This window comes from Thecamonas trahens (genome assembly GCF_000142905.1).
Source record: "Thecamonas trahens ATCC 50062 unplaced genomic scaffold supercont1.2, whole genome shotgun sequence".
Lineage (NCBI taxonomy): Eukaryota > Apusomonadida > Apusomonadidae > Thecamonas > Thecamonas trahens.
Genome location: NW_013657678.1, coordinates 625222 through 634301, shown reverse-complemented (window position 1 = coordinate 634301; position 9080 = coordinate 625222). Strand labels below are relative to the sequence as shown.

General features: G+C 63.2%; 5 protein-coding genes across 5 annotated transcripts in view; 2 read left to right on the top strand and 3 right to left on the bottom strand.

Annotated features, from left to right (window-relative positions):
- The window catches only part of AMSG_00588 (branched-chain-amino-acid aminotransferase), a 1589-nt gene extending 1496 nt beyond the window's left edge, over window positions 1-93 (bottom strand). Inside the window, exon 1 of the mRNA XM_013907405.1 lies at window positions 35-93. Within this exon, the coding sequence (XP_013762859.1) occupies window position 35 (1 nt within the window). The 5' untranslated portion in view covers window positions 36-93. The remainder of the gene's footprint in view (window positions 1-34) is intronic.
- Window positions 94-477: 384 nt separating this feature from the next.
- Window positions 478-2112, top strand: AMSG_00587 (solute carrier family protein). Its single transcript, XM_013907404.1, has one exon. The coding sequence runs from the start codon at window positions 490-492 to the stop codon at window positions 1897-1899; it is 1410 nt and encodes a 469-aa protein (XP_013762858.1). The 5' UTR covers window positions 478-489; the 3' UTR covers window positions 1900-2112.
- Window positions 1920-2563, bottom strand: AMSG_00586 (uncharacterized protein; the record flags this gene model as incomplete). The annotated part of the gene is made up of 2 exons (XM_013907403.1): window positions 1920-2438; window positions 2540-2563. 2 exons carry the CDS (start codon window positions 2561-2563, stop codon window positions 1920-1922), a joined length of 543 nt encoding a protein of 180 aa, XP_013762857.1.
- A 497-nt stretch (window positions 2564-3060) lies between these two features.
- On the top strand, window positions 3061-8107 carry AMSG_00585 (uncharacterized protein). Its single transcript, XM_013907402.1, has 2 exons — window positions 3061-3107; window positions 3574-8107. The coding sequence occupies exons 1-2, from the start codon at window positions 3087-3089 to the stop codon at window positions 7984-7986; spliced, it is 4434 nt and encodes a 1477-aa protein (XP_013762856.1). The 5' UTR covers window positions 3061-3086; the 3' UTR covers window positions 7987-8107.
- Window positions 8019-8710, bottom strand: AMSG_00584 (uncharacterized protein; the record flags this gene model as incomplete). The annotated part of the gene is made up of 1 exon (XM_013907401.1): window positions 8019-8710. The coding sequence occupies exon 1, from the start codon at window positions 8700-8702 to the stop codon at window positions 8019-8021; it is 684 nt and encodes a 227-aa protein (XP_013762855.1). The 5' UTR covers window positions 8703-8710.
- Window positions 8711-9080: the final 370 nt, after the last annotated feature.

Here is a 9080-nt window from a genome sequence, read left to right as displayed (position 1 = left end):
GGGAGGGGGGGGGAGGAGGGGGAGGGGGGCGTACTTGTTTCAGCAACCAGTAGTGTTCAGTACACAGGGGGGTGGAGGGTTGGGGGTGGGGGGGATGGGGGGACAGTGGAGACGTGTGGGGAATGCGGTGGGGTTGGGAAGGTGGAGGCGGAGGGGGGAGGGGGGGGGGAGGGGGGGGAGTGATCGTTGACGATTGTTTGTTGGGGGAGTGATCGTTAATGATTGTTTGTTGGGGGAGTGATCGTTAACGATTGATTGTTGGGGGAGTTAATCATTAAAGATTGTTTGTTGGGGGAGTTAATCATCAACGATTGTATGTTGGGGAGTTAATCGTTAACGATTGTTTGTTGGGTTTGTGGCAAAACCAATCGTTGTGGCCGAGCAGACGCCGAACAAACCAAACCAAGCCAGTGAGACATCGTCAGGTGCGCCAGCAGCACTCCACGCGTAGCCAACCGAGAGGTGGACGGGAGAGAGCAGCAGGCAGCAATGGCAACACCGTCGACGTCAGAGACTTGGCGCAGAGGACGATTGGAGGACCAGGCCATCCGGGCAGCGTTTGAGCGCCTCGACACGGATGGCAACGGCTCGCTCGACCGCAAGGAGTTTGCCGTCGGCATGCGCTCGCTTGGCATCCCAGTCACCGACAGGGCCGTCGATGAGGTGTTCAACTCGGCCGATGCAAACTCTGATGGCGTCATATCGTATGCAGAGTTTGTCGCCTTTGCCGCCCGTCGGACTGCTGCCATGGCGGCCGTCTTTGACCAGCTCGACACCGATGACTCTGGCGCGCTCGACGTTGCCGAGCTCCGCCGCGGTCTCGAGTCGCTCGGCCTCAAGGCCTCTGATGCTGACATCTCAGCCCTGCTCGAGCGCATGGATGCTAACCACGACGGTCGCATTACCTTTGATGAGTTCCGCGACTTTCTCATGATGCTGCCGGCCTCGAACGTCCGCGCCTGCTTTGAGTACTGGGCAAAGTCGGCGGCCATCGACATCGGCGAGTCGCTGAGCATGCCCGACGACCTCGACGCGCTCCCGCGCCCGCCGTGGAAGACGCTGGTGGCGGGCGCGTGCGCGGGCGCGGTCTCGCGCACTGCTACTGCACCCGCTGACCGCATCAAGGTCATGCTGCAGGCTGGGTCCGCTGGCGGAGTCCCGCCCGGCGGCGGCATCCGCGCCACCATGACCGCCATCTACGCCGAAGGCGGCCTTCGCGCGTACTGGCGCGGCAATGGCGTCAACGTGCTCAAGGTAGGGCCCGAGACTGCCGCGCGCTTTTTCTTCTTTTCGCAGATCAAGGCCCTCGTCGCTTCGGACCCGCGCAACATCTCTGTGGCCGAGCGCTTTACCTCGGGCGCACTCGCCGGCGTCGCCTCCACTGTCGCCATCTACCCCATGGAAGTTGCCAAGACCCGGCTTGCCATCTCCAAGCCGGGCTCGTACACCGGCATCATCGACTGCCTCGCCAAGACCTTCCGCGCCTCGGGCATTTCTGGCGTCTACGCCGGCCTCGGCCCCTCGCTCGTCGGCGTCGTCCCCTACGTCGGCATTGACTTTGTCACCTACTCGTACCTCAAGGAGCTCTACGCCACGCGGTTCCACGACTCGGAGCCCGGTGCGGCAGTCGTCCTCGCCTGCGGCATGCTCTCGTCCACCGCCGGCCAGATCGCAGCCTACCCCGCCCAAGTCACCCGCACACGTCTCCAGGCTCAGGGCATGCCCGGCGTCGACGCAAAGTACTCGGGCATGCTTGACTGCGGCCGCAAAATCGCTGCCCGCCACGGTGTTACCGGTCTTTACCGCGGTCTGGGTGCCAATCTGCTCAAGGGCACCCCATCGGCTGCGCTCTCGTGGTTCGTATACGAGCAAGTTGTCCGCCGCCTCGACGACAACTAGCTGCAGCGGCTGCGTGGGCGCTACCGGTGCGCCTGCGCTCCCGGGCCCCACGCCGGTGGCTGATTTGCTGGTGGGCGCTTGTTCTGAAGCGAGTCCTGGTAACGAAACTCGTACGCGTTTGCCGTGATGTAGCAGGCCGAGACGGCCGAGTTGTACAGAAAGCTGATAACCTCGCTAGCAAACGAGTCGCCGTCGCCAAAGTCGGCAAAGATACCACAGTCGAGGCAGCAGCGGTCGCGGAGGTTGTAGTGGTAAGCAACCATGCCGCGGGTGACCTGAACCGCGCACGGATGGCAGCAGATGACCTCACAGAGCATGCCGCAGCTCGGATCGTCCTCCATGCAGTCAGCCAGCGGCTCGCACATGCAGCAGCACGGCCCACGGAGCGCACCTCCAAGGTACTCGTACTCAAAGCCAGTTCTCCGAAGAATCTCAAAACGCTGATTGTAGTTTTGGCAGAAGCAGGTCGGCACAGCGGTGCAGAACGTGACCGGATCCTCAAGGCAGGCGCAGCAGACGGTGATCTGGAAGGTCGGCAGCTTTGAGGAGCAACCGGGGCGATAGCAGCCACGTTCGTACTTGCGAGGATGACCACCATTCTGCTGTCCGTTCGAGTAGCCATGGACGCCACCGGCGCCACCATTGGGATGACCTTGCTGAGCATAAGGATTGCCATGATTGGCTGGCGTCTGATGATGGCCGTAGCCTGCTGCTGCTCCGTGTTGCGTAACGCCGTACGGCTGGCCAGGCGGCGGTTGTCCATAGTGACCACCGCTGTTGGTGGTAGGCGCCGGACCATACCCGCCACCTCCTTGAGGGTGTGAAGGTGCGTATGGTGCAGGCACTTGGTGCTGGTGGTACGAGGGCGGGGCTCCGTAGCCCTGCTGGCCAGGTGGTGGCCCGCTAGGTGTGTACGACGGCGGGGCAGCTGACATTTTTTGAGAAGAGAGGTTGCAAAGCCGCTGGCGAGAGGAAGCCACCAGCCAACCAGCCAAGCCACTGGCCAACCGGCCAACCAACCAACCAACCAACCAACCAACCCACTCAACCCAACCCAACCAATCACCCAACCCAACCAACCCAACCCAACCAATCACCCAACCCAACCAACCCAACCCAACCAATCACCCAACCCAACCAACCCAACCCAACCATTCGTCTCCTCCAGACTGTCGACGCCCGCACCCATGGCAGCACATCTCGAGACGGTACGTAATCACAGATTCTACACAATCACCCCATCACCATGCCAACGAGTACATAGCCAATACCACTTCATAGAGACCCCCCCCCCCCCCCCCCTGCCCCCCTCGTCCTCCTTGTCCTCCTTGTCCTCCTCGTCTCTCTTCTCGTGGTCACCCGGTGCTGCAGGTGGGTGGAGACATGGCAAACAGAGGTATTGGTTGTCGGGGAGGGAGGGGGGGGGGGGGGGGACACCATGGCGGCTACAGGTAGTTCTACATACCCATACATGCTCATACTCACCAGGTATATACATATACTCACTATACACATGCTACATCATTTGGGTACCCGTGCGTGGCGATTTGGTGGTCTGCATACCAACATGCCGTCGCACCTGCCCGTCTCGCTTGGTCATCGCTTCGCCGGAATGTGCGCCATGCGCCCACTCCGCCCGCCCGCCCGCCTTTCTCGCCCACGCTATATCCGTAGGGTGATCGTGTCTGGGTGCCCTCAGACACGATGGTATGGGCTCTTGCCACAGTTGCCAACGTGGGCTCGTCAGCTGCGACGGTCGAGTTTATGGACGTTGCCCTCGCTTCGTCGCCGTCACCGGCTACCGCGTCGGTCCCGCTCGACGCCATCGTCCCGACTTCGTTCCCGGTAGAAGAGCCCGAGGGTGTCGAGAACCTGGTGACTCTCCCGCGGCTCTCCGAGGGCGATGTGCTGCATCTGTCGCGTGTCCGCCTCGCCGGCTCCAACATCTACGCCTGGATGGGCTCGGCGCTCCTCGCCATCAACCCGTACAAGGCCATGCCTGCGCTCTACGGGCCGGCCACCGTTGCCCGCTTTCTCGAGTCCAATTCGCGCGCCGATGCCGAGCCGCACGTCTATGCCGTCGCCGACCGCGCCTACCGCAAGGCCACCTCGACCGGCCGCGCCCAGGGCATCGTCATCTCGGGCGAGTCTGGCGCCGGCAAGTCACGTACCACCGGCTTCATCCTCGAGTACACCACCCGCGTCGCCTCGCAGAACACCGGCAGCGACGACGACGACGACGCCGCCGACATGGCCTACGACTCGGACGAGGAGGACTATGCCCCCGCCCCGCTCGCCACCCGCATCGTCGCCGCCACCCCGGTCCTCGAGGCCTTTGGCAACGCCAAGACCGTCCGCAACAACAACTCATCACGTTTCGGCAAGTTTATCAAGGTCCACTTTGACTCGGTAGGCTCCATCGCCGGCGCCTCGTTTGAGACGTACCTGCTCGAAAAGTCGCGCGTCTGCTCGCAGTCGGGTACCGAGCGCAACTACCACATATTCTACCAGCTCCTGGCCGGTACCTTTGCTGCCGAGAAAGAGCGCTTCTTCCTCAAGGACGTGAGCGAGTACGCGTACCTCAATCCGGGCTGCTACACCATCCCCGGCGCCAACGACGCCGACGACTTTATCGAGCTCAAGGACGCCTTTAACGCCATCGGCCTTGTCCCCGACGAAATTGACTTTGTCTTTTCGGTCGTCTCGGCCGTTCTCCTCTTTGGCAACGTCCAGTTCACGCCATCGGGCTCAGACGGCTGTCAGCTGGCCGACGAGACGCCCGTCAACGAGATTGCCCAGCTCCTCGGCATTGCCCCAGCCGAGCTCTCCAAGACCCTCACCACTCGTCGCATTGTCTCGCGCAACTCGATCTACTACAAGCCGCGTACCCCCAACGACGCCCGCATCGCCGCTGGCTCGGCCGCAAAGACCCTCTACTCGCGCCTCTTTGACTGGCTTGTCGTCAAAATCAATGCCTCGGTCGCCTCGTCCGCCGACTCAGCCACGCCGCTCCTCGATGGGCCATACGTCGGCATCCTCGACATCTTTGGCTTTGAGATCTTTGAGCACAACTCGTTTGAGCAGTTCCTCATCAACTTTGTCAACGAGCGCCTCCAGCAGCTCTTTGTCGCCCACACCTTTAAGCTCCAGCTCGCAGAGTACTCGGCCGAGGGCCTCAACGTCGAGGCCATCGAGTTCAAGGACAACCAAGAGTGCCTCGACCTCATCCAGCAAAAGAACTCGGGCATCCTCGCCATGCTCCGTGACGAGTGTAAGGTCCCGCGCGGCTCAGACGCGAACCTCCTCTCCAAAATGCACGACGCTTTCCGCGGCTCGCCGTACTACGACGCGCCCCGCAAGGCTGCCAACTCGGCCTTTGCCATCAACCACTACGCCGGCCCGGTCACCTACGAGATCGACGGCTTCCTCGAGAAAAACAAGGACCCGCCATTTGCCGAGTTTAACGAGCTAGTCGCCGCCTCGTCTGCCGCACTAGTCGCCGCCGTCTACGCCCCGCTCGCGACCCCAGCCGCCGTCCCGGCTGGTGGCGGCCGCGGCCGCGCCAAGGGCCCCGCCGGCCTCGCGCAGCAGTTTATGACCTCGCTCAACTCGCTCATGGATACCCTCGGCGCCACCGACCTGCACTTTATCCGCTGCATCAAGCCAAACGACGCCCAGCTGGCCGACACCTTTGACCCGGCCGTTGTCATGCGCCAGATTCGCTGCCAGGGCATGCTCGAGACCATCGAGATGCGCAAGCGCGCGTACCCCGTCTGGGTTCCGTTTGACGACTTCCTGGCCCGCTTCGGCTTCCTGCTCGACGCCTCGGCCGCTCCGGCGTCGGTTCAGGACCAGTGCCGTGCCATCATCGAGTCCGCCGGCACGCTCGCCCATATGGAGGACACTCCTGACGGCGCACCCGCATCGCTGCAGTGGCAGATCGGAAAGTCCAAGGTCTTTCTCAAGGACGGCCTCTCCACCTCGCTTGAGATGGTCCGCGAGGAGCGGCTCTCGGCTTCGGTCGTCAAGATCCAGCGAATGGTCCGCGGCGCCCTCGCCCGTGCCGCCCTCGCCGCCGCTGCTGCTGACAAGCTCGCCTCGCTTGAGGCTGCTCGCCTTACCCGAGTCGACGTCGAAATCACCCGCCTCGAGTACGAGCGCAAGGAGCGCGAGCGGCTCGAGGCCGAGCGCCGCGAGCGTGAGCGACTCGAGGCCGAGCGGCTCGAGCGTGAGCGGCTCGAGGCCGAGCGGCTCGAGGCCGAGCGGCTCGAGCGTGAGCGCTTCGAGGCCGAACAGGCCGCCATGCTTGCCGCTGAGCAGGCCGAGCAGGACCAGCGGAAGCGCGAAGCCATGGAGGCAGAGCGCAAGGCCAAGGAGGCCGCCGCCGCCGAGGAGCGTGCCGCCGCCGAGGCTGCCGCCGCCGCTTCTCGTGCCGCCGCCGAGGCCGAGGAGGCCGAGCGCTTGGCCGCGCTTGACGAAAAGGCCGCCGCTGCTGCTGCCGAGCGCGCTGCACTCGCCGAGGCCGAGGCCAAGCTCAAGGAGCCCGAGGCCGAGCCGGCAGGTGGAGCTGCAGTCTCTGGCGAGCGCAAGACCTCGGCCGAACTTCGCGCCGAGCTCGGCGATGCCTACGTCGAGGGACTACCAGCCGAACTACAGGGCGTGGCGCTGCAGCCGCCGCCGCCACCGCCACCGCGGAGCTCGTCGCTCAAGGTCGCGACCTGTGAGGGCTACCTCATGAAAAAGGGCGGGTCGTCGATCCGAGTCGCATGGGAGCAGCGCTTTTTTGCGCTTACTCCAACAGAGCTCACCTACTCGGCCCACAAGTACAAGCCAGTCAAGGGCCGAATCAAGATCGACGACATGACCAAGGTCGGCGTCGATGCCAGCTCGGGCAAGGCCAACTGCATTGCGCTCGACACCACATACCGCACCTTTTACATGTATGCCGGTAACGAAGAGACCATGGACAACTGGATCGTCTGCCTTGCGCTCGCCATCAAACGTGCAGACCGCATGCGCGCCGCCGCACGTCGCCAGGAGGCCAAGGCCCGCTCAGAGCTCAAGAAGGGCTACCTGCAGAAGCAAGGTGGTCAGCGTCAGAACTGGCTCACCCGCTTCTTTGTCCTCACTACCTCCAAGCTCACCTACGCGCCCAAGAAAAACTCGGCCCAGCGCCGCGAGATCCTTGTCCGCGACATGACTTCGGCCGCCCAGGTCGACGGCCTCTTCCGCATCGACATTGCCACTGCCAAGCGGACATACAAGCTCCAGGCCCGCTCCGAGGACGAGATGAATGACTGGCTCGAGGCCTTTGACATGGCTCTGCACCCGGACAAGGCCCGCGCCTCGGCCCGCCGCTCGGTGCCGCCCGGTGCCGCGCCGTCGTCTTCATCCAATGAGCTTGTTGTCGACGGCGTCACCGTCGACCTCAGCGACCCGGACGCCATCGTCAAGTCGTCGACACTACAAAAGCGCGCGGGCTCCAAGAACTCGTGGTCGTCGCGGTTTGTCACACTCACCCCGTCGCAGATCACCTACGCCGCCAAGGAGGGCAAGGCACTCAAGGGCTCGATCCAGCTGGCCGACGTCACGAGCGTCTCACGAAACTCGGACCAGGACAAGGCCAACTGCTTCGAGGTCGTTACCCCGTATCGCACCTTCCACTTTATCGCGCCAACGCAAGAGATCATGTTTTCCTGGCTCGTCATCCTCAAAAAGGTCATCGCCATCACCGCCGCCGCCGCTCCGTCGGGCCCGGGCAGCGCCATTAAGGGCATCGGCAAGGAGGGTTTCCTCAACAAGCGCGGCGGCTCACGGACCAATTGGACCAAACGCTGGTTTACCATCACCCCATCGGCTCTCACCTATGCGCCCAAGAAGAACAAGCCGATCAAGGGCGCCATCCCGCTCGGCGAGATCGCTATGGTGCAGGTCTGCGGTGACCCAGCCGTGACCAAGAAGCGGACCTTTGTCTTCGAGGTCGTCACCGAGGCGCGGACCTACTACTTGCAGGCCGAGGGCGGAAAGGATGACATGGTGGCCTGGATCGACGCCATCGACGGCGCGTCCAAGGGCATTCAGATCTAGCCGTAAACGCGGGCCGCATCCGCGAGAGGCGGTCACCTTCTCATCGCGATGGCCACTAGCCGCCGGACAACAGCAGTCGGGACGGGCTTGCCTGCGTGGAGCAGCTTGGCCACGTGCTCACCAACGTTGGCTGGCGTTACGCCGCTCGATCGCCGCAGCGCCAGCTCGGCGTGGATCACGGCCTCGTCCGCGGGTCCAAGCCGCATGTGGCCGTCGACGAGATGCTCGAGAACAAGAGTCGGCGCGCTGAGGAGCGCGTTTCGTGGAATGGTGGCGCCGACAGGGATCTCTGGCAGCAGCTCATCGTCGCTACCATCGGACTCGTTACCTGCACCATCAAGCTCCCGGCGTGCCATCTCGGCTTCAAGCGCCACCACCGCCGCACACAGGGCGCCAGCTCTGGCCGTCTTGCCCTTGGCGACGGCTGCCGTGAGCTTGCGGGCCGACTTGCCCCGAAGACGAACAAGCTCTGCATCAGACAGCTCCTCTAGATTGCAATTCCTGTCGCCTGCGTGTGGCCTCGGAGTGGCTAGCGCCGCCGCTGCCCGGGCCTCGATCTCGGCCCGGACCGCCTCGAGCTTGCTCTCCAGCTTGGTCACCACCTCGGCTGGCGCGTCGTCCACCAGAGCCGCATCGAGGCGTTTGGCAAGCTTTGTGAGCTTCCGCGAGAGCGTCGTGTTGTCAGCACTCTGGATACTGTTGATAAAGCCTTGCATAGCCCGTCGTGGACAAGTATGGTGGTGCGATGTGGCGTGTGGTGCAAGCTCGCCTGTCGCTGCGAGCTGCTGCTGGAGAACGATGGACAGAAGTCCGCATGGCAAACAGCTTGCTTGGATGCCGTAAAGAGGCCGGCATGAACCGACATAGCAGTGGTAGCGGAATGTCATGAGTGAGAATGGGCGTGATGAGGATTGAGACTTGTTGATGAGGTTGGGGTGACCGCGGAGGGACGGTACCACGCACACCAACTCCCTGTGCCGTTGCATCGTGGCGTGTTCGCCGTAGCCATGGATCTACAACAATGATGATGGGCAACCAATCATGAATGGAATTCCTGCGATGGAGACGGCTTTCCCTTTGGTGCGTAGCAGTAG

Bases quoted from the DNA above. Each gene is read 5' to 3' on its own strand.
- AMSG_00587 (XM_013907404.1), top strand. From the start codon at position 490: ATGGCAACACCGTCGACGTCAGAGACTTGGCGCAGAGGACGATTGGAG.
- AMSG_00585 (XM_013907402.1), top strand. From the start codon at position 3,087: ATGGCAGCACATCTCGAGACG. The intron at 3,108-3,573 runs GTACGTAATCAC...CTATATCCGTAG, and splicing joins TGGCAGCACATCTCGAGACG to GGTGATCGTGTCTGGGTGCC.